This window comes from Delphinus delphis, chromosome X (assembly GCF_949987515.2).
Source record: "Delphinus delphis chromosome X, mDelDel1.2, whole genome shotgun sequence".
Classification (NCBI taxonomy): domain Eukaryota; kingdom Metazoa; phylum Chordata; class Mammalia; order Artiodactyla; family Delphinidae; genus Delphinus; species Delphinus delphis.
Genome location: NC_082704.1, coordinates 68821443 through 68846335, shown reverse-complemented (window position 1 = coordinate 68846335; position 24893 = coordinate 68821443). Strand labels below are relative to the sequence as shown.

The 24893-nt window shown below is 39.8% G+C and overlaps 1 protein-coding gene and 1 non-coding gene across 2 annotated transcripts in view; one reads left to right on the top strand and one right to left on the bottom strand.

Annotated features, from left to right (window-relative positions):
* TEX11 (testis expressed 11) overlaps positions 1 to 24893 on the bottom strand; it is a 348927-nt gene that overhangs the window by 50177 nt on the left and 273857 nt on the right. Inside the window, exons 21-24 of the mRNA XM_060003090.1 lie at positions 24219 to 24305; positions 23716 to 23786; positions 21011 to 21127; positions 13609 to 13681 (exon numbers count right to left, since the gene is read on the bottom strand). Coding sequence (XP_059859073.1) covers positions 13609 to 13681; positions 21011 to 21127; positions 23716 to 23786; positions 24219 to 24305 — 348 coding nt within the window. The remainder of the gene's footprint in view (positions 1 to 13608; positions 13682 to 21010; positions 21128 to 23715; positions 23787 to 24218; positions 24306 to 24893) is intronic.
* Positions 21617 to 21744, top strand: LOC132419096 (small nucleolar RNA SNORA11). Its single transcript, XR_009518108.1, has one exon. It is a non-coding gene; the product is annotated as a small nucleolar RNA SNORA11 (small nucleolar RNA).

Genomic DNA, 24893 nt, shown 5'->3' with positions numbered 1-24893 from the left:
GACAAAAGGATACGGATGGGACCTGCACCAGTAGGAGGGAGCTGTGACGGAGGAAAAGGTTCCACACACTAGGAAGCCCCTTTGCGGGTAGAGACAGGGGAGTGGACACGGTGTGGGGGCGGCGAACTTTGGAGGCACGGAAGAGAGCACAGCAACAGGGGTGCGGAGGGCAAAGTGGAGGGATTCCCGCACAGAGGATCAGTGCTGACCAGCACTCACCAGCCCGAGAGGCTTGTCTGCTCACCCGCCAGGACCAGTGGGGGCTGGGAGCTGAGGCTCCGGCTTTGGTCGGATCCCAGGGAAAAGACTGCAGCTGGTTGCGGGAACACAGCCTGAAGGGGGCTAGTGCGCCACGGCTAGCCGGGAGGGAGTCCGGGAAAAAGTCTGGAGCTGCCGTAGAGGCAACAGACTTTTTCTTGTCTCTTTGTTTCCTGGTGCGCAAGGAGAGGGGATTAAGAGTGCCGCTTAAAGGAGCTCTAGGGACGGGGGCGAGCTGCGGCTACCAGCGCGGACCCCAGATACGGGCATGAGATGCTGAGGCTGCTGTTGCCGCCACCAAGAAGCCTGTGTGCAAGCACAGGTCACTATCCACACCTCCCCTCCCAGGAGCCTGTGCAGCCCGCCACTGCCAGGGTCCCGTGATCCAGGGACAAAGTGCCCAGGAGAACACACAGTGCCTCAGGCTGGTTCAACATCACACAGGCCTCTGCCGCGGCAGGCTTGCCCTGAACTCCGTACCCCTCCCTCCCCCAAGCCTGAGTGAGCCAGAGCCCCAGAATAAGCTGCTGCTTTAACCCTGTCCTGTCTGAAAAAAGAACAGACGCCCTCAGGAGGCCTACACGAAGAGGCGGGTCCAAGTCCAAAGATGAACCCCAGGAGTTGTGTGAACAAAGAAGACAAAGGGAAATTTCTCCCAGCAGCCTCAGGAGCAGCGGATTAAATCTCCGCAATCAACCTGATGTACCCTGCATCTGTGGAATACCTGAATAGACAATGAATCATCCCAAATTGAGGAGGTGGACTTTGGGAGCAATGATATACATATATTATTCCCTTTTTCTCTTTTTGTGAGTGCGTATATGTATGCTTCTGTGTGTGTTTTTGTCAGTATAGCTTTGCTTTTACCATCTGTTCTAGGGTTCTGTCTGTATTTTATTTTTATTATAGGTTTTTTAACTCTTTTATGTTATTATTATTATATTTCTGCGGTACGTAGGCCTCTCACTGTTGTGGCCTCTCCCATTGTGGAGCACAAGCTCTGGACACACAGGCTCAGCAGCCACGGCTCACAGGCCTAGCCGCTCCGTGGCATGTGGGATCTTCCTGGACCGGGACACAAACCCGTGTCCCCTGCATTGGCAGGAGAACGCTCAACCACTGCGCCACCAGGGAAGCCCTTTTATTATAGTTTTTAGCACTCTTATCATTGGTGGATTTGCTTTTTGGTTTGGTTGCTCTTCTCTTCCTCTCTTTTTTTTTATAAAAAATTTATTAATTTTTTAAAATAATTGTTTTAATAATTATTCTTTATTTTTATTTTAATAACTTTATTTTATTTTCCTTTTTTAATTTTACCTTCTTCTTTCTTTCTTCCCCTTTTCTCCCTTTTATTCTGAGCTGTGTGGATGACAGGCTCTTGGTGCTCCAGCCAGGCATCAGGGCTGTGCCTCTGAGGTGGGAGAGCCAAGTTCAGTACACTGCTCCACAAGAGACCTCCCAGCTCCATGTAACATCAAACGGCAAAAATATCCCAGAGATCTCTATCTCAGCGCCAAGACCCAGCTCCACTCAACGACCAGCAAGCCCTATGCCAAACAACTAGCAAGACACGAACACAACCCCGTCCATTAGCAGAGAGGATGCCTAAAACAATAATAAGGCCACAGACACCCCAAAACACACCAGCAGACATGGACCTGCCCATCAGAAAGACAAGATCCAGTGTCATCCACCAGAACGCAGGAACTAGTCCCCTCCACCAGGAAGCCTACACAATGCACTGAACCAACCTTAGGCACTGGGGACAGACACCAAAAACAACAGGAACTACAAACCTGTAGCCTGTGAAAAGGAGACCCCAATCACCATTAAGTTAAGCAAAACGAGAAGACAAAGAACCACACAGCAGATGAAGGAGCAATGCAAAAACTCACCAGACCTGAAAAAAGAAGAGGAAATAGGCAGTCTAACTGAAAAAGAATTCAGAATAATGATAGTAAAGATGATCCAAAATCATGGAAATAGAATGGAGAAAATATAAGAAACCTTTAACATGGACCTAGAAGAACTAAAGAAAAAACAAACAGTGACAAACAAAACAATAAATGAAATTAAAACTGCTCTAGAAGGGATCAATAGCAGAATAACTGAAGCAAAAGAACGGAAAACTGACCTGGAAGATAAAATAGTGGAAAAAACTACTGCAGAGCAGAATTAAGAGAAAAGAATTAAAAAAATTGAGGACAGTCTCAGAGACCTCTGGGACAACATTAAATGCACCAACATTCGAATTACAGGGGTCCCAGAAGAGAAAAAGAAAGGGACTGAGAAAATATTTGAAGAGATTAGAGTTGAAAACTTCCCTAATATGGGAAAGGAAATAGTTAATCAAGTCCAGAAAGCAGAGAGAGTCCCATACAGGATAATTCCAAGGAGAAACACACCAAGACACATATTAATCAAACTATCAAAAATTAAATAAAAAGAATATTAAAAGCAGCAAGGGAAAAACAACACATAACACATAAGGGAATCCCCATAAGGTTAACAGCTGATCTTTCAGCAGAAACTCTGCAAGACAGACGGGAGTGGCAGGATATATTTAAAGTGATGAAGGGCAAAAACCTATAACCAAGATTACTCTACCCAGCAAGGATCTCATTCAGATTTGACGGAGAAATTAGAACCTTTACAGACAAGCAAAAGCTAAGAGAATTCAGCACCACCAAACCAGCTTTACAACAAATGCTAAAGGAATTTCTCTAGGCAGGAAACACAAGAGAAGGAAAAGACCTACAATAACAAACCCAAAACAATTAAGAAAATGGTAATAGGAACATACATATCGATAATTACCTTACATGTAAATGGATTAAATGCTCCAACCAAAAGACACAGACTGGCTGAATGGATACAAAAACAAGACCCGTATATATGCCGTCTACAAGAGACCCACTTCAGACCTACGGACACATACAGACAGAAAGTGAGGGAATGGAAAAAGATATTCCATGCAAATGGACATCAAAAGAAAGCTAGAGTAGCAATTCTCATATCAGACAAAACAGACTTTAAAAGAAAGATTATTGCAAGAGACAAAGAAGGACACTACATAATGATCAAGGGATCAATCCAAGAAGAAGATATAACAATTATAAATATTTATGTACCCAACATAGGAGCACCTCAATACATAAGGTAAATACTAACAGCCATAAAAGGGGAAATCGACAGTAACACATTCATAGTAGGGGACTTTAACACCCCACTTTCACCAACGGAAAGATCATCCAAAATGAAAATAAATAAGGAAACACAAGCTATAAATGATACATTAAACAAGATGGACTTAATTGATATTTATAGGACATTCCATCCAAAAACAACAGAATACACATTCTTCTCAAGGGCTCATGGAACATTCTCCAGGATAGATCATATCTTGGGTCATAAATCAAGCGTTGGTAAATTTAAGAAAATTGAAATCATATCACATATCTTTTCTGACCACAACACTATGAGACTAGATATCAATTACAGGAAAAAATCTGGAAAAATACAAACACATGGAGGCTAAACAATACACTACTTAATAACCAAGAGATCACTGAAGAAATCAAAGAGGAAATCAAGAAATACCTAGAAACAAATGACAATGAAAACACGACAACCCAAAACCTATGGGATGCAGCAAAAGCAGTTCTAAGAGGGAAGTTTATAGCAATACAATCCTACCTTAAGAAACAAGAAACATCTGAAATAAACAACCTAACCTTACACCTAAAGCAGTTACAGAAAGAAGAACAAAAATCCCCAAAGTTAGCAGAAGGAAATAAATCATAAAGATGAGATCAGAAATAAATGAAAAAGAAATGAAGGAAACAATAGCAAAGATCAGTAAAACTAAAAGGTGATTCTTTGATATGATAAACAAAATTGATAAACCATTAGCCAGACTCATCAAGAAAAAAATGGAGAAGACTGAAATCAACAAAATTTGAAATGAAAAAGGAGAAGCAACAAATGACACTGCAGAAATACAAAGGGTCATGAGAGATTACTACAAGCAACTCTATGCCAATAAAATGGACAACCTGGAAAAAATGGGCAAATTCTTAGAAATGCACCACCTTCCGAGACTGAACCAGGAAGAAACAGAAAATATGAACAGACCAATCACAAGCACTGAAATTGAAACCATGATTAAAAATCTTCCAACAAACAAAAGTCCAGGACCAGATGGCTTCACAGGCGAATTGTATCAAACATTTAGAGAAGAGCTAACCTCTATCCTTCTCAAACTCTTCCAAAATATAGCAGAGGGAGGAACACTCCCAAACTCATTCTACGAGGCCACCATCACCCTGATACCAAAACCAAAGATGTCACAAAGAAAGAAAACTACAGGCCAATATCACTGATAAACACAGATGCAAAAACCCACAACAAAATACTAGCAAACAGAATCCAACAGCCAGCACATTAAAAGGATCATACACCATAAACAAGTGGTAATCATACCAGGAACGCAGGGATTCTTCAATATATGCAAATCAATCAATGTGATACACCATATTAACAAACTGAAGGACAAAAACCATATGATCATCACAATAGATGCAGAGAAAGCTTTTGACAAAATTCAACACCTATTTATGATTAAAAAAAAAAACCCAGAAAGTAGGCATAGAGGGAACTTTCCTCAACATAACAAAGGCCATATATGACAAACCCACAGCCAACATCATCCTCAATGGTGAAAAACTGAAACCATTTTCACTAAGATCACGAACAAGACAAGGTTGCCCACTCGCACCACTATTATTCAACATAGTTTTGGAAGTTTTAGCCACAGCAATCAGAGAAGAAAAAGAAATAAAAGGAATCCAAATGGGAAAAGAAGAAGTAAAGCTGTCATTGTTTGTAGATGACAACTGTTTGTAGATGTAGATGAAATACACAGAGAATCCTAATGATGCTACCAGAAGACTACTAGAACTAATCAATGAATCTGGTAAAGTAGCAGGGTACAAAGATAATGCAGAAAAATCTCTTGCATTCCTATACACTAATGATGAAAAATCTGAAAGTGAAATTAAGAAAACACTCCTATTTCCCATGGCAATGAAGAGAATAAAATATCTCGGAATAAACCTACCTAAGGAGACAAAAGACCTGTATGCAGAAAATTATAGGACACTGATGAAAGAAATTAAAGATGATACAAATACATGGAGAAATATACCGTGTTTTGGATTGGAAGAATCAACATTGTGAAAATGACTCTACTACCCAAAGCAATCTACAGATTCCATGCAATCCCTAACAAACTACCACTAGCATTTTTCACAGAACTAGAACAAAAAATCTCACTATTTGTATGGAAACACAAAAGACCCCGAATAGTCAAAGCAATCTGGAGAACGAAAAACGGAGCTGGAGGAATCAGGCTCCCTGACTTCAGACTATACTACAAAGCTACAGTAACCAAGACAGTATAGTACTGGCACAAAAACAGAAATATAGATCAATGGAACAGGATAGAAAGCCCAGAGATAAACCCATGCACATATGGTCATCTTATCTTTGATAAAGGAGGCAGGAATGTACAGAAAGGACAGCCTCTTCAATAAGTGGTGCTGGGGAAACTGGACAGGTACATGTAAATGTTTGAGATTAGATCACTCCCTAACACCATACACAAAAATAAGCTCAAAATGGATTAAAGACCTAAATGTAAGGCCAGAAACTATCAAACTCTTAGAGGAAAACAGGCAGAACACTCTATGACATAAATCACAGCAAGATCCTTTTTGACCCACCTCCTAGAGAAATGGAAATAAAATGAAAATAAACAAATGGGACCTAATGAAACTTAAAAGTTTTTGCACAGTAAAGGAAACCATAAACAAGACGAAAACACAACCCTCAGAATGGGAGAACATATTTGCAAATGAAGCAACTGACAGAGGATTAATCTCCAAAATTTACAAGCAGCTCATGGAGCTCAGTATCAAAAAAACCAAACAACCCAACCCAAAAATGGGCAGAAGACCTAAATAGACATTTCTCCAAAGAAGATATACAGATTGCCAATAGACACATGAAAGAATGCTCAGAATCATTATTCATTAGAGAAATGCAAATCAAAACTACAATGAGATATCCTCTCACACCGGTCAGAATGGCCACCATCAAAAAATCTAGAAACAATAAATGCTGGAGATGGTGTGGAGAAAAGGGAACCCTCCTGCACTGTTGGTGGGAATGTAAATTGATACAGCCACTATGGAGAACAGTATGGAGGTTCCTTAAAAAACTACAAATAGAACTACCATACGACCCAGCAATCCCACTACTGGGCATATACCCTGAGAAAACCATAATTCAAAAAGAGTCATGTATCAAAATGTTCACTGCAGCTCTATCTACAATAGCCAGGACATGGAAGCACTCTAAGTGTCCATCGACAGATGAATGGATAAAGAAGAAGTGGCACATATATACAATGGAATATTACTCAGCCCTAAAAAGAAACGAAATTGAGCTATTTGTAATGAGATGGATAGACCTAGAGTCTGTCAAAAAGAGTGAAGTAAGTCAGAAAGAGAAAGACAAATACCGTATGCTAACACATATATATGGAATTTAAGAAAAAAAATGTCATGAAGAACCTAGGGGTAAGACAGGAATAAAGACACAGACCTACTGGAGAATGGACTTGAGGATATGGGGAGGGGGAAGGGTGAGCTGTGACAAAGCGAGAGAGAGGCATGGACACATATACACTACCAAACGTAAGGTAGATAGCTAGTAGGAAGCAGCCGCATAGCACAGGGATATCAGCTCGGTGCTTTGTGACCACCTGGGGGGGTGGGATAGGGAGGGTGGGAGGGAGGGCGACACAAAAGGGAAGAGATATGGGAACATAGGTATATGTATAACTGATTCACTTTGTTATACAAGAATAAACTAACACACCATCGTAAAGCAATTATACGCCAATAAAGATGTTAAAAAAAAACAATTTAGTAGATGCTGCTTCTGTAAACTAAATTAAAATATTTTAAAATGATATGATTCTCACTTACCTCCTCCCCATCCTACCCCTCCCTTATGAATTCAGAAACTGTTCCTAAGTCTCCTTATTGTTCATGGCAATATAGTTATTTGCATTGGTTCTATAAAAATCTTCCACTTTTTAAACCAGGATATAAATGGACTCATTGTGCAACCAGGATATATATGCACTCATTGTGCAACAAAGGCCTTGCATGAACTATCCATATTTAAGAAAGACAGCCACTTAATAAGGTATGATAAGATACTTTTAAGGAATAAGGTTGATCTTACCTCAGCTGTATGGAGTAAATGCCTACAAAGTCCTCTCAGGGAACTGTCCTGGTACCTGACTTATAGGGAGGGTTCCCAGTCTAAATGTGATAAAAAGTTCACTTTCCATAAGGCCAAGAACCTTAGTAAATTTGAAGGACCTTGAAAAAAGATGATTTTCCTCAAATTTACAAGTACTACAGGTAAATCTGGTGGAGAGAGTTTCTTGGCCTTTGTGTCCTAGCAAATGGTAACATACCCATGCACATTCACACACACCTATGGGCAATTCATTTTTTTTTTTTTTGGGGGGGTTTGCGGGCCTCTCACTGCTGTGGCCCCTCCCGTTGCGGAGCACAGGCTCCGGACACGCAGGCTCAGCGGGCATGGCTCACGGGCCCAGCCGCTCCGCGGCATGTGGGATCTTCCCAGACCGGGGCACGAACCCGTGTCCCCTGCATCGGCAGGCGGACTCTCAACCACTGCGCCACCAGGGAAGCCCGGCAATTCAGTTGTGAATATACTTGTAAATCCATCTCCTAATTGCCTGTGTGTGTGTGTGTTTTACTCATCTTTTGAAACAGCTATAACATCATACTGGTTCCTTTATTAATTAACAAGTTAAATATTTAATGTGTTCAAAAAATGAGAAAGGAAATTAAAACGCTAAAAAGAGAGAAGATGGTAGATTTGGAAACAAGCAAAGGAGATCCAAAACATACCTAGAGTTCCTGAAGAAGAAAATGGAAAAAAATAAAACCAAATGTTTAAAAACCGTTCTAGAAAAATTTCTAGAAAAAGAGGAACACTTGAATTTACAAATTGAAAAAGCACACTATATTCCAGAAAAACTAAGACCCGCCAACACTCAGAAATTTCTTTTTATAGTCTTTTCTGTTACCACATTTATTTTTTAATTAATAGATTTACTTTATCTTTTTTACACTGAAATAAAATCCGTTTTTAATAACATTTACAACCCATCATCCTTGGAGCTGTACCTAATGGTACATACAGACATACATATATACGTGTATGTATGTCACATTTTCTTTATCCATTCATCCTTCAATGGATACTTAGACTATTTCCATGTCTTGGCTATTGTGAATAATGCTGCAGTGAACATGGTGCTGCAGATATCTCTTTGCAATAGTGACTTCATTTCCTTCGGATATATACGCAGTAGTGGGATTTCTGGATCATATGGTGGTTCTATTTTTAATTTTTTGAGAAACCTCCACATTGTTTTCCATAGTAGCTGTAAGAATTTACAGTCCCATCAACAGTACACAAGGATTCCCTTTTCTCCACATCCTGCCTTGCCTTTTTAAATTAAAAAAAAAATTAATTTATTTTTGGCTGCACTGGGTCATCGTTGCTGCATGCGGGCTTTTCTCTACTTGCGGAGAGCGGGGGCTACTCTTTGCTGTGGTGCACGGTGTTCTCATTGTGGTGGCTTCTCCTGCTGCGGAAGACAGGCTCTAGGCACGCGGGCTTCAGTAGTTGTGGAATGCAGGCATAGTTGCTCTGTGGCATGAAGGATATTCCCGGACTAGGGCTCAAACCCATGCCCCCTGCAGTGGCAGGCGGATTCTCAATCACTACGTCACCAGGGAAGCCCTCTCCCTTGCCTTTTTGATGACAGCCATTCTGGTTTTTTTTTGTTTAACATCTTTATTGGAGTATAATTGCTTTACAATGGTGTGTTAGTTTCTGCTTTATAAAAAAGTGAATCATTTACACATATACATATGTTCCCACACCTCTGCCCTCTTGCAGCTCCCTCCCGCGCACCCTCCCTAACCCACCCCTCTAGGTGGTCACAAACCACTGAGCTGATCTCCCTGTGCTATACGGCTGATTCCCACTAGCTATCGATTTTACGTTTGGTAGTGTATATATGTCCGTGCCACTCTCTCACTTTGTCCCAGCTTACCCTTCCCCCTCCCCATATCCTCAAGTCCATTCTCTAGTACGTCTGCATCTTTATTCCTGTCTTGCCCCTAGGTTCTTCATGATCATTTTTTTTAGATTCCATACATATGTGTTAGCATACAGTATTTGTTTTTCTCCTTCTGACTTACTTCACTCTGTATGACAGTCTCTAGGCCCCATCCACCTCACCACAAATAACTCAGTTTCATTCCTTTTTATGGCTGAGTAATATTCCATTGTATATATGTGACACATCTCCTTTATCCATTCATCTGTCGAAGGACAATTAGGTTGCTTCCATGTCCTGGCTTCTGTAAACAGGGCTGCAATGAACGTTTTGGTACATGATTCTTTTTGAATTATGGTTTTCTCAGTGTATATGCCCAGTAGCGGGATTGCTGGGTCATATGGTAGTTCTATTTGTAGTTTTTTAACCAATGTCCATACTGTTTTCCATAGTGGATGTATCAATTTACATTCCCACCAACAGTGCAAGAGGGTTCCCTTTGCTCCACACCCTCTCCAGCATTTAATGTTTGTAGATTTTTTGATGATGGCCATTCTGACCAGTGTGACATGATATCTCATTGTAGTTTTGATTTGCATTTCTCTAATGATTAATGATGTTGAACATTCTTTCGTGTGTCTGTTGGCAATCTATACATCTTTTTTGGAGAAATGTCTATTTAGGTCTTCTGCCCAGTTTTGGATTGGGTTGTTTTTTTTTAAATATTGAGCTGCAGCTCAGCTGCTTGTAAATTTTTGAGATTATTCCTTTGTCAGTTGCTTCATTTGCAAATATATTCTCCCATTCTGAGGGTTGTCTTTTCGTCTTGTTTATGGTTTCCTTTGCTGTGCAAAAGATTTTAAGTTTCATTAGGTCCCATTTGTTTATTTTTGGATTTATTTCCATTTCTCTAGGAGGTGGGTCAAAGTATCTTGCTGTGATTTATGTCACAGTGTTCTGCCTATGTTTTCCTCTAAGAGTTTGATGGTGTCTGGTTTACATTTAGGTCTTTAATCCATTTTGAGTTTATTTTTGTGTATGATGTTAGCGAATGTTCTAATTTCATTCTTTTACATGTAGCTGCCCAGTTTACCCAGCCCCACTTATTGAAGAGGCTGTCTTTTCCCCACTGTATATTCTTGACTCCTTTATCAAAGATAAGGTGACCATACATGCGTGGGTTTATCTCTGGGCTTTCTATCCTGTTCCATTGACCTATGTTTCTGTTTCTGTGCCAGTACCATACTGGCTTGATTACTGTAGCTTTGTAGTATAGTCTGAAGTCAGGGAGCCTGATACCCCCAGCTCCACTATTCTTTCTCAAGATTGCTTTGGCTATTCGGGGTCTTTTGTGTTTCCATACAAATTGTGAAATTTTTTGTTCTAGTTCTGTGAAAAATGCCAGTTGTAGTTTGACAGGGATTGCATTGAATCTGTAGATTCCTTTGGGTAGTAGAGTCATTTTCACAATGTTGATTCTTCCTACCCAAGAACATGGTATATCTCTCCATCTATTTGTATCATCTTTAATTTCTTTCATCAGTGTCTTATAATTTTCTGCATACAGATCTTTTGCCTCTTTAGGTAGATTTTCCTAGGTATTTTATTCTTTTTGTTGCAATGGTAAATGGGAGTGTTTTCTTAATTTCACTTTCAGATTTTTCATCTTCACTGTATAGGAATGCAAGAGATTTCCGTGCATTAATTTTGTATCCTGCTACTTTGCCAAATTCATTGATTAGCTCTAATAGTTTTCTGGTAGCATCTTTAGGATTCTCTATGTATAGTATCATGTCATCTACAAACAATGACAGCTTTACTTTTTCTTTTCCAACTTGGACTCCTTTTATTTCTTTTTCTTCTCTGATTGCTGTGGCTAAAACTTTCAAAACTATGTTGAATAACAGTGGTGAGAGTGGGCAACCTTGTCTTTTTCCTGATCTTAGTGGAAATGGTTTCAGTTTTTCACCATTTAGGATGATGTTGGCTGTGGGTCTGTCATATATGGCCTTTATTATGTTGAAGAAAGTTCCCTCTATGCCTATATTCTGGAGGGATTTTACCATAAATAGGTGGTGAATTTTGTCAAAAGCTTTCTCTGCATCTATTGAGATGATCATATGGTTTTTGACCTTCAATTTGTTAATATGGTGTATCACGTTGATTGATTTGCATATACTGAAGAAGCCTTGCATTCCTGGGATAAACCCCACTTGATCATAGTGTATGATCCTTTTAATGTGTTGCTGGATTCTGCTTGCGAGTATTTTGTTGAGGATTTTTGAATCTATGTTCATCAGTGATATTGGCCTGTAGTTTTCTTTCTTTGTGACATCTTTGCCTGGTTTTGGTATCAGACTGATGGTGGCCTCATAGAAGGAGTTTCGGAGTGTTCCTCCCTGTGCTATATTTTGGAAGAGTTTGAGAAGGATAGGTGCTAGCTCTTCTCTAAATGTTTGATAGAATTCGCCTGTGAAGCCATCTGGTCCTGGGCTTTTGTTTATTGGAAGATTTTTTTTAAATTAATTATTTATTTTTGGCTGTGTTGGGTCTTTGTTTCTGTGCAAGGGCTTTCTCTAGTTGCGGCGAGCGGGGGCCGCTCTACATCGAGGTGTGTGGGCCTCTCACTATCGCGGCCTCTCTTCTTGTGGAGCACAGGCTCCGGACACGCAGGCTCAGCGGCCATGGCTCACGGGCCCAGCTGCTCCACGGCATGTGGGATCTTTCCGGACCGGGGCACAAACCCGTGTCCCCTGCATCGGCAGGCGGACTCTCAACCACTGCGCCACCAGGGAAGCCCTGATATACTTTTTAAATAAAAGGCACTGACGGTATGAAGTTCATGCTGGGCACTGCTTTAGTAATTCAGATTCTGTTATGAGGTATTCTTGTTATCATGATTTTCTTGATTTTCCATTATTACTGTTGTTTAAAATGTCCAACTGGTCAAGGGTTTTGTTTCCTGATTCCATTATTAATTTCTAGTTTTACTGCATTGTGATCAGATAATGTTGTCTGTTTTATTTCTATGTCTTAGAATTTTATTCACGTTTTTCTTTTTTTATTCAGGTTTTTCTTGTGATCAATTTTGTAAATGTTCAAAGGGCACATGAAAAGAAAATGAGTTTTCTATTCTCAGGCTATAAAGTATGTTTTCAGGTTATACAGTACATTTCTATTAAATCTTCCATACTAAGAATGTTATTTAGGTATTCTCTGTCCTTTCTTTTTACTGTTTGTATTCTTTTAAATTCCTGCCATAGATTGAGAGAGGTGAACTAAATTTCATGTGTTTATGTTCTTCCTTATAATTCCTATAGTTTGATATCAAAATCCATCAAAGATATCATGCATGAACACACACAAAATGACAGACCAGTAATTTCTAAATATTAGGAAGCCAAATTCATCAGCCTTTTAAAAAATAATAATACACCATGACCAAATAGGGGTTATTCCAGAAATGCAACAATGACTCAATTTTAGGAAATATATTATTATAATTCAATATATTAATACTTCAAAAGAGAAAAACCATATGATTATCTCTATAGAAGCTTAAAAGACATGTAATTCAATTCAATATCTATTGAGTTTTTTAAAAATTCTAACTAAAACAGAAACAGATGGACATAATAAAGTCTATCTAATAATACCATCCTTAATCAGGGAACAGTAGCAAACTACTATGTAAGTTCAAAAGGTTTACTATTATTTTGATTATTTCATAACAAAATGTTAGCAGTATCCGATATTGTAATTTTGGTTTGGAAAACTCTGTACCCTACATTTAGTCAAAGTTAAAACTTGATTAAATTAGACATCAAATCTAGTGACCTAAGAGCAATAAAGTCATGTTGAACAATTATGGTCCTATTTTTATACTCAATACTATACTTCAATAAAAATCAAGGTAAAAAATGTTCTTACTCTAAGTAGTATGCCAAAGAGTCAAAATACAGACATACCACGGGGAAAAGCTAGCTCTTAAAGAATCATTTGACTGGTTATCAAGTATTGCATTGGGACAAATTTCTGGTGATAAAGACTAGGTTAGTAAGATTTGAAACCCCTTTTATAACTGTGTTACCAAACTCCCAGTCCCACTGTACCTGTTTCTTTCAGGAGATTCCAGATGTCTCTGCATTTATGGATCTGATCAAGTGCACGATTCAGTAACATGGTCTATTTGGTAAGAAAGCCATGAGAAAATTAGTCTCAACCAAACCAAACTTTAAGCAAATAAAAATATCATTTTCACTAAAAACAGTTAAAAATAAAACTATAGAAAAATGAAAGTATAAAGTGAATATTTGGAATTTATATATAAATATTAGCCTCTCTCTGTATTTTTTTACTTTTCCTTAATGTTCCAGAAAAATGAGGATTATATAGAAAATCTTGAACATTATCAATTTCTTTAATAATCTAGGATAGACGAGAAGCACTTCCAGAATGGTGGTATAAGGAGAGCCATGGATCCTCTCCCCAGCAAAACTACCATAACTGGTGAGAATTTTAAAACACAATCATATAAAGTCTCTGGAAATTGCCCTGAGGGCATATAGCAAATGGGGAAACATCTATTCCAGGAAATCTAAGAAGTCTCAGTAAGAAGAGTGAATACCTGTAGCAGTTGAGCCATGATCTGCTCACTCTCCTCCAAGCTCAGTGTGATGTAAGTGCACTTTAGGTGGGTGTGGCCAAGAAGATGGGGCTCACTCTATCCTTAGTTTCCAGGCTAGGGATGACCAGAATGGGCATGCTGCCAGTACTTCTCATCCCCCTCCCCAAGATCTGTATTGCATGAGTTCTATTATAAATAGGCACAACTGAGAAGACTTGAGCTCTCTTTTTCTACCCAGTCCCCATACCAGACATTGCAAATTGAGAATACTGGGTCTCAATCGCCCTCACCTCAGCTTGCTTATAAGATAGAGTTTCCATGCTGGAAGAGGCAAGCCAAGAATGCTAGGGACTACGACTTTTGCCTAGCCCTGACTCATAGAGCTGTATTGTCACTCTGATATAAATGGGTCACTGTCCCTGCCTCTAGTTTCAAAGCAGTGGTATAGAGTTTCTGCTCAGGAGGAGAGGAAGGCCATTAGAAGAGTGAGCTCTGTAATCACCCTAAGGAGACTGACTTTTATTGACATAGAATTTGAGGAAGTTCGAGTCTAAGGGCACTATAAAAAAGTGGAGATTTTGGTGTGGGCAATTAACAGGAGGTTGGTAACTAATGATATCGACAAGCCAAACAGTAGACCAGCTAGAAGTTTACAGAGAGAACCAGGGGAAGAGAAAGCTAAGAAGATTCCCTATCCCTTCAAAGGGGCATTACTTTAATTGGATCAGACTGTGGAGCAATTTATGCCAAAGAGCATTTCCAAACACTCACATGAACGTGCGCGCGCGCGCGCGCGCACACACACACACACACACACACACACACACACAGCAGTCACCTAGTAATTAGTCAAGATTTACATCTGTGTGTGATACCAATAAAAGAAGCCCATTCAGAAGCTTAACAGGGAGATCACAGAAAGAGATAGTCAAAAATAACCCTGCTAAAACTTCTTTCATCCCTTTTCAGGGGAGGGGTCAGGGTGACTGCAAAGGCAAAGACTGTAATCTCTGACAAGTAATATCAGAAGCTGTATACTACTATACAGCTGTGGGAAATAGACTGCACTGAACTAGCCCAGCCAAATCACTAAACAAATAAACAAGCAAATATTAACAGCAAGTCCCAGATGGGGGGGAATCAGTATCCAAAGATGTTCCAATGTATTATGCAAAATGTCCAGTTTTCAACCAAAAATTATAAGATATGCAAAGAAACAAGAAGTATGACCCATACACAGCAATACACAGGAATAAAGTAGGCAACAGGAACTGACTTTGGAAAGGTCCAATGTTGGAATTTAGCAGACGTAGATTTCAAAGTAGCTATTCTAAATATGTTCAAACAACTAAAGGAAACCACACTTAAAGAAGGAAGGTATGATGACAATGTCAGGAAATGCAGAATCTTGATTAAAAAGGCAGTGGGATAACATATTCAATGTAATGAAATAAAATATCAGTCATCCAAGAATCTAATATCCAGCAAAACTATCTTTCAGAGCTGAAAGCAAAATAAATTCTCAGATTAAAAAAAGCTGAGAGAATCTTTTTGCTAGCAGAACCATTTTATAAAAATGCTAAGAGAGATTCTTCAGGCTGAAAGCAAGTGACACCAGACAGTAATCTGAATCCAAAGGAAAAAACAAAGTGTACTGATAAAAGTAATTATGTAACTGTAAAAGAAAGTATAAATATATATTTCTTCTTTCTTCTCGTTTTAAAAAAACAACTGTATAAAACTATATATAGGTTTTTAAATACCATTTCACCAACTCAAGAAGAAAATACATTCTTTCTCAAGCACACATGGCACTTTATCCAGGACAGACCATTTGTTAGGCCACAACACAGACTTCAAATAAATTTAAAATAACTTGAAGTCGGGCTTCCCTGGTGGCGCAGTGGTTGAGAGTCCACCTGCCGATGCAGGGGACATGGGTTCGTGCCCCGGTCCAGGAAGATCCCACATGCCGCGGAGTGGCTAGGCCCATGAGTCATGGCCGCTGAGCCTGCACATCCGGAGCCTGTGCTCCACAACGGGAGAGGCCACAACAGTGAGAGACCCGCGTACCACACACAAAAAAAATAATAAAATAACTTGAAGTCACACAAAGTATGTACTCTGTCCACAGTGGAACAAGATTAGAAATCAGTAAGATAATAATAAATAATAATAAATTTGGGAAACAAACATGTGGATATTAAACAATAGATTCCTAAATAAACAATGGGTCAAAGAAGAAATCATAATGAAAATTAGAAAATATTTTGCGATGAATGAAAAGAGAAAAACAAACAAACCAATACTTATGGGATGCTGCTCAAGCTATGATGCTATGGTCTGAATGTATGCCCCCAAATTCATATGTTAAAATCATACCCCAGAGGTGAAGGTATTAGCAGGTGGGGCCTTTGAGAGATGCTAAAGTCATAAGGATGCAGCCCTCATACATGAGATTTGTGCTTTTTATAAGAAGGTTCCAAAGAGATCCTTGGCGCTTTCCATCATGGGAGGACACAGCGAAAAGGTGTCAGCTATAAAGGAGGAAGAGAGACCTCATCAAAGAACACAACCCTGCTGGCACCTTGATCTTGGGACTTCCAGCATCCAGAACTGTGAGAAATAAATTTCTGTTGTTTATAAGCTACCCAGTCTATTGTGTTTTGTTATAGCAGCTTGAATGGACTGAGACAGAAAATTGGTACTGATTGGTGGGGTGCTGCTGTAACAAATACCTAAAAATATGGAAGCAGCTTTGGAACTGGGTAATGGGCAGAGACTGGAAGAGTTTGGAGGTGCATGCTAGAAAGTCTACTTTGCCATGAATGGACTGTTAAGGGAAATTCTCTTGAGGACCAAGAAAGAGAAGAGGAGAGCTGTAGAGAAAGCCTCAGTCTTCTTAGAGAATATCTAAGTGGTTGTGAACCGAATGTTGGTAGAAATATGGATAGTAAATGTCATTCTGATGAGGTCTCAGATGGAAATGAGGAACACTGGAAACTAGAGGAAAGGAGGAAAGGCCATCCTTGCTATAAAGTGGCAAAGAGCTTGGCTGAATTGTGTTTGTGTTCCCAGTGTTTTATAGAAGGTAGTATTTGTGAGCGATGAAATTGATATTTGGCTGAAGAAATTTCTAAGCAAAGTGTTGAAGAGTGGCTTGGTTTCTCTTGAATGCTTATAGTAAAATGTGAGAAGAGAGAAATGATTTAAAGGTGGAATTGTTAATCAAAAATTAATCAGAGGGGCTTCCCTGGTGGCGCAGTGGTTGAGAGTCCGCCTGCCGATGCAGGGGACACGGGTTCGTGCCCCGGTCCGGGAAGATCCCACATGCTGCGGAGCGGCTAGGCCCGTGAGCCACGGCCGCTGAGCCTGCATGTCCGGAGCCTGTGCTCCGCAACAGGAGAGGCCACAACAGTGAGAGGCCTGCGTACCGCAAAAAAAAAAAAAAAAAAATTAAGCAGAATTTTAAAATGTGGAAAATTCTCAGCCCATTAATATTGAAAGAAATAAGAAAGCATCAAAGGGAGAGAACACCAAGGGTGTGGCTGAATTGATAAGAGATTGCTGTGGATGAACCATCTCAACAGAAGCTAGGAGCTATTCATCAAGACAATGGGCAGATTAGTCAGCCATCTAAACAGAAGCCAGGACCTATTGTCCAAGGCAAAGGAAGAATAACCTCAACAGCAGATCAGAGATCTTTGGGGCTGGCCCTCCCATCAGGGGCCCAGAGTGCAAGGGCCTGCGGGGCGGAAGGATTTCAAAGGAGGGGCCCACTGCAGCCCAGAGCCATCTCATCTCCTGGGCTATGCTCCTCAAGTTCCCACACCATGCTCCTCAGACACCCCAAGTGCAGTACAGGCTGCTGTGGTTGTCCCTCCAGAAGGCACAGGTTGCAAACCTCTGGAAGGCATCAGCTTGGTGTTTTCTCCCCGGTATTCAGAGTCCAAGAGCTGGGGGGCACTGCTGCCCTCTCCTAAATTTCAAAAGATGCCCCAGAGACCGTCAGGGCCCAGGCAAAGAACCTCTGTAGGGGAGAACCACTGCAGAAAGCCCTCACTAGGGCAATGCCCCACAGAGCCTCCTACCCCAGACCAGTAGAGCCACCTTGTGGAATTCCAGCCTGAACCCTAACTTGTGAGAGCTGCAGCATGTACTGCACCTGGCAGAGCCATGCAGGTGGGGTCTAGAGGCTTGGGGGCCCAACTGTAGCCCCAGTGGGTTCAAAATGTGGGGCACCAAGACAAGGAGGATTGTTTTTAAGCCTTGGGGTTTAATGTTGTTTTCCCCATTAGGTTTTGGGCTTACCTTTGTAAGCAGCTCTTTGTAGGAAACTGCCCTCAGCAGGAAACCCCTTTTCTTGTCAATTTAGCAAAGCTATATTGTAACTAACTTTTAAATCAGGCATCCCCATGCTCTACTCATCTTTGGCCCAAGCACACCTTTCAAATCTTTTGATCACACAATACCTTGCCTAACCTGTTGGTTCTTTCCTTAGATCAAAGAAGTAGAAATGAAGGATAAGTAGTTAACAGAAGACCAGATCTCTTCCCTAGCTTCCCCTTCAGTAACAAATTGTCCTGTTCTAGGATAAAGATGTGGTTCCTTGATGACTTACAATTACTATATATATTTTAAAGCATCCCTCACTTTCCCCAGCTCATACTCAGGAGACTAGATGCAATGTTGATAGGATTATGCAGTCTATATTGCTTCATAATATACTTATTTGGAAATACTTCAGTTGATGAGGATTTAGAGAACAAGGAACAGATGTAAATAATAGAATCCAACAAATCTTCATTAGAGAAAGAGCACCATGGTCTAACTCATAGGGGCCAGACTAACATGGGGCAAGGCAGAACTACATCTTCAATTATCTAAACAGATATCCATTCAAAAGCAAAGAAGATTATAGAAAGGTTACTAGGTTAGAGAGTTCTTAGGAAACATAAGTGTGTGCAAGAGAAAGAACACAGGAAAAAAAGAACAGTGTTAGAAACAAACAAAATAATTAAGGATCATACTTAAGAGTTTGTGAAATTTCCCTCACGTCAATTTGATCTCTATTCACTGAGATACAAATTTAACAGACTCAGGACTACCAACTTAAGAGGGAAAGCTTTTAAAAAGTTAAAACTGCTATGTGAAAACAAGATGTTATTGTTTTCTTAGTAAAGCAAAAGACCTTATTGTGAGAATACCATTGAAACAGAGCACGACCCTGTGGGGCCCTCCTGGGGAATAAAAACCTTTCCGTTCCCCCATTTCTTGTTTGTAGAATAAAGGTTTTCAGCCTCCTAGACCTTCCCCGAGTTCCAAAGGGCAGATTCAAACAGTTACTAATTAGAAGAGTGAGGGAATGCAGAAAGAATACAATACTGCAGGATGGTGGTCCTGGTTCCTCCTTGGGGGATGTGGATAACAGTTTGATATATATCTCTGAGTTCTTCTACAGGAACTAAGGCCCCCACCCAGGTGGAGGATGATAACTTTAGGCTGAGCACAAACATGTGGACCCCAGACTGGTTGGAACCAGAAGGCTGATGATTGAGATTCCTGGAACACCATCCTGTTACCTCACCACCAACCAATCAGAGGAGGGTTACACACTCTGCATCACCTTCCCCCCAAATTTTGCATATAAAAACTTCTTCCCTGAAATCCATTGGGGAGTTTGGGTCTTCTGAGCATGAGCCACCCGTTCTCCTTGCATGGCCCTTGCAATAAGCCTTTCTCTGATCCAAACTCTGACATTTCAGTTTGTTTGGCCTCACTGTGTGTGGGGCATATGAACTTGAGTTCGACAACACCCTTACTTGTTAGAAGCAAAATGTTTGTTTTGGTTTTGCTCTGAGGCTTGTAGATTCTTTTTTTCATCTTCTTTTACGATGGAAAGGTTTCTAAAAAGAAGCCCCTTTACTCCTCAGGACAACGACTTTATCTTCTTTATCCCCAGTACCTAGCAGAGTGCTTGGTACTCATATGTTTTTCAAGTTGAACTCAACAAGGGAAGAGAAAGAAAACAAAATATGTTGGCAGAGATCTGCTAAGAGTTTGTTCCAGATGTGAAGAATCATATAAAAGAACAGATTAACAGAAGGAAGAGAATAAGCACCAAGAAGGATTTTATACCAACTGGAAAGAAAAGAAGCTGGTAGGTATGGGAGATGGTGACGTTTTCTTTGTCTAGGGAAGAGAAAAAAGCAGAGAGACCTAGAACTTAAAACCATACAAAAATGCTAGTGGTCCAACTTGGTGACAACTTTCTTAGCTTGAAAGAAGGAAGGTAAAGAACTAAAGACAAACCAAAGAATACTCTGGTAGATGGGAGAGCAAGATGTTCATGTTGGTATCTCCTAAAAGGGGTAAGGTTTAAGCTGAGAGTGGAATTCAGGTAAAAGTAGGAATTCTGTCTTCTTCTTGTTAAAACTGAGTTAATGATAAAATATTTAAGAATGTGGGCCAAAGAAAGCAAATGCAATTGAGTGACGAAAAACAAGCCAACTAAATAATTTCAGATGGCTATCAAAGCTGTTGAAGTAAATGAGTGCTTCCTTAGAGGATGTGTGAAAGCAAACAGAAATAGAGAAGACACTCCTATGGACCACATGTGATCACAGGGAGATGATTAAGATAAAGACTATTTCAAAACAGATTCAGAAATAATGATTCATGGCAAGGGGCATTTTAAAAGAAGAGGCCAAGCGAAATGTGACCTTTCCTTAGGAAGGAAGTAGCCATTACAAATCTTTGAAATCAACATGTTGCTAGAATGGAGGAACGGATTCTTTAAAGAGAATCAAAAACAATTGCATCAGGGAAAGCAAACATACCAAACAGCACACTGAATGCTTGTGTTTTTCCTGAAGGTTGCACATTACCTGTTCGGAAATTGTTGAAGCTTTTCTCCCTTTCTCTAGATCAACTGCAGATGCCACAAGTAAACATGTTTTCTGTGCAATCAGAACTGCTTGATCAGAAGGACAAAACTGGGACAGCTGATAAGAAATAACCAGAACATCAATGAATAGTGAGAATTCTGCCAGGTGAACACAAACAATCAGAATGAAAATCAGCAAAATCCTGTCTGAATGACAAAATTCAGCTGGAAAAGCACATCTCACCTTAAAAATGATATAGACTGTAACACTGATCTATGGTTTTAATTTTCTATTACTTTCTATTGTTTTTTTTAGCACCTTTCTAGAGATTAAAAAGCTTCATTTCTTCACAATTTTCCTATCTTTCCCAATGACAAGTACTGTCATTTGGCCCTGTATTTCTATCTAGTGATTTACTTCTTGGTTTACGTTGTAATTTCTAAGTGATTTTCCCCCTGGCAAATAGATTTCCCCTTTGCACTGAATAGAGCTGAAATTAGTACCTATATTGTTCATGGTTGAAAGAGACAATGTCAAATCTTGACAGGCATTAGGCATAACCTCATCATTAAACCTTCTCCTCCAGCTTTAGAAAAAAAATCCCATGGGCTGTGCTCAGAGCAGGGGGCTGAAGAAATGGCTCCTCAATTTACAACACACCCAACAGAAATCTGAGTTCACTGTGACAAGGGGCACAAACTTGTGGCCTTCCTATGAACAAATACCCAACACATGTCCCCCTGTAGCTCCACATGGCTTCTGGGTAGGACCAGTGGGACAGGTCTCAATATTGGAAGAAAAGCTACAGTATTTAGTGGGGAGGTTTGCCACCTAGAGCCAGTGAGGTCCACACATGAGTGGGCCATAAGTGGTCTTACAGACATAAAGACTTTGAATCTCTTTATTCAAGGGAAAAAAAATAGATTCCAACTATATGCCATTCTGGAAAGGCAAAACTATGCAGACAATAAAAAGATCAACGGTTGCCAGGAGTTTCGGGGGGAGAGGGGAGCTGAATACACAGAGTACAGAAGTTTTTATTGAGCAGTGAAATACTTTGTATGACATTGTAATGATGGATATATGTCATTATACTTTTGTCCAAACCCACAGAACATGCAACACTACTCACTTCAGTAAAGTGAACCCTAAGGTGAACTGTGGACTGTGGTTTTATGATGTGTCAATGCAGTTTGTCATTGGTTTAAAAAAGAAAAGGGGGCTTCCCTGGTGGTGCAGTGGTTGAGAGTCCGCCTGCCGATGCGGGGTACACGGGTTCGTGCCCCGGTCCGGGAGGATCCCACATGCCGTGGAGCGGCTGGGCCCGTGTGCCACGGCCGCTGAGCCTGCGCGCCTGGAGCCTGTGCTCCGCAACGGGAGAGGCCACAGCAGTGAGGCGCCCGCATACCGCAAAAAAAAAAGAAAAGGTACGACTCTGTTGATAATGGCTACGCATGTGTCAGGACGGGGTATATGGGGGAATTTCTGTACCTTCCTGTCAATTTTGTGGTAAACCTAAAACTGCTTTAAAAAAAAAGTCTCAAAAAAAAAGAGAATTAACACTCAGGGTAGACATTTTTGGCAAAACTTTTGTTTTGCTTATATATGCATGCATATTATATATGTGTGTGTGTTTGTTGGACTGTGATGTAAAAGGTATTTTTTAGATCAAAAGTTTGCAGGCCACTGTAGTTAAGTTATACTAGCAAATAAAAGCACAAATTAACCTCAAAAAAAACCAAACCTCCCAGCTTTGTAGTACAGTAAAATTCTAGGCTACTTGATTCTAACATGGAATCCGACTAGTGCTATCATGAATGTCAAAACTGAAGCTAATTTATTTCACCTAATTAAAATGGAAATTATACCTAAACTTTCAAACATTATTTCTTAATCTCCCCAAATATTTAGTGATCATAATCATCGCCATCATTTAACTAATAGCATTTCAAGACACCCAATCTCTGTACATCTCAGGTGACTCATATATAAAATGAGGGAGTTGTGCTAGATTATTTCTATAGTTCGTTCCAGTTCTAAAATATTTAATCTACCTCAACATATCAGACTGCATACTCCAGAATGTGTATGAGGGATATTCTTTGCCACCTCTCCTTTCATCCTCTAATCAATACTTGATCCTCTTTCTGGCATTTAACCTCTACCTTGGAGGATAACACCTATTTTAAAAGGCTTATAACTGCAAAACAAGCTCACAAATCCTTACACACAAAACCTGCTCTCAGAAAAATTATAAAGCAGGTCCAAGCTTCTTAGCATCCTTTTAACCTCCTGTTGTCCCCAGATACCTATTCAATATTCCTATAGACTTATACCCATAACCCTTCCTAATGTTTTGGTAATTGACAACTTCTTAGAGTATTCCCTCCTAAAGATAGCTATATTTTGATATAGGTTCTGAGAGACTGAAATTCCTTCAAAGATAAAGGAATAAGTCTCTTATGGTAGAACTTTAGGCTCCATGATGGTTGTTTGTGATACTTCAGTATGGGGAGACCTGCCTCATGTTCTCATATTATACCCTATAGGGATCAAATTCCCCTTAGGTCATTCCTGCTTAAACATATATTAAAAATTCCTAGATTAAAAGCCAATCTCACTCTATACTTAGTCATTGACTATACTCATAGTGGTCATATCCTTGTTGTGATCCATATGTGAGATACTTGTTGGAAGAGACTTACCTTATAAGAAATTATGAAAAATTCTCTCATTGTCACTGGGTCTTTGTTACATTGCACAGCCAAGTTCCAAGCTGAAAGTTAACATGAAATAACATAATTATGAAAATTTACTGTTTAACCTGTACCATTATAATCTCCACTACCTACATCTTTAATATTAACACACTAATGAGGGGTTTCTCAGGGGTTAAAAAAAGCTAACTTTAGGTTTTTAGAGAAATTTTTTCCAGGTAAATTTAGAGACTTCCATCACTTCCAATCTTTAATTCTAGGACAATGGCCAATGGAGATAGTGTTGGATTTTTTAAAATTGGGGACATATGATAAATTCTTACTTGGCACAAATCCATCTAAAAAATGAGGATCACAGTGAGGAGTTCACCGACTGAGATTAAGCAAGTTATCCTTGTACCCATAGCTACAAATGGAAGATCCAGAATTTGAATCCACATCTGATTCTACCACCCCACAATGTTTCCCATAGCCACAGAATTTCCTTTTACCTGTTTTTCGAAACCAATGAGCTTCATTAGTCCTTGAGCCTGAAGTCGAGACTTCTCCATCAAAATACTGAGCAAGTTTCGGGAGTGCTGCAGTCAAACAGGAAAATCTGATATTGAGGTCTTTTACTTTATACTCTAGCAAAGTTGTTAATCCTGCTTTAAAAACAGTCAAACATGAGCTTGAATATAGAAAGTTCTTTTTTTATGCGTGTGCATGGGTGCATACCAAAAGTAATTTAAATGACAAAAAGCATTACCAAGCTCCAAGGAACTGTTAACTCAAACTCTGGGGAACAAACACATCTTTGGAGAGATTTATAATTTTAATTAGAGCAATCATTCACCACCTGAGGTAGAAAGATATGATTTACGTGTAAGGAAACAAAGAAGAGGAATAATCATTTAAAACACTGAAAAGGAGATTGAGGATTGGAAGAGTATTGATAGGTTGGCATAATATTTACTGAGCTCCTACAGCAAGCACAGTATGGAACTAGAATGTGCCGTCATCATCAGAAAGCATTTATTACATACTCATGTGCCCTTCTGAGAGATAAGAATGCCAACAGAAAACTTTTTATCTTTTGAAAAGCTGTAGTTTCTAAACCACTTTGCTACATTTGCACCCTGTTGACAGGTATTTGAGGTATAAAATTGAACTACTGCAATAAATGG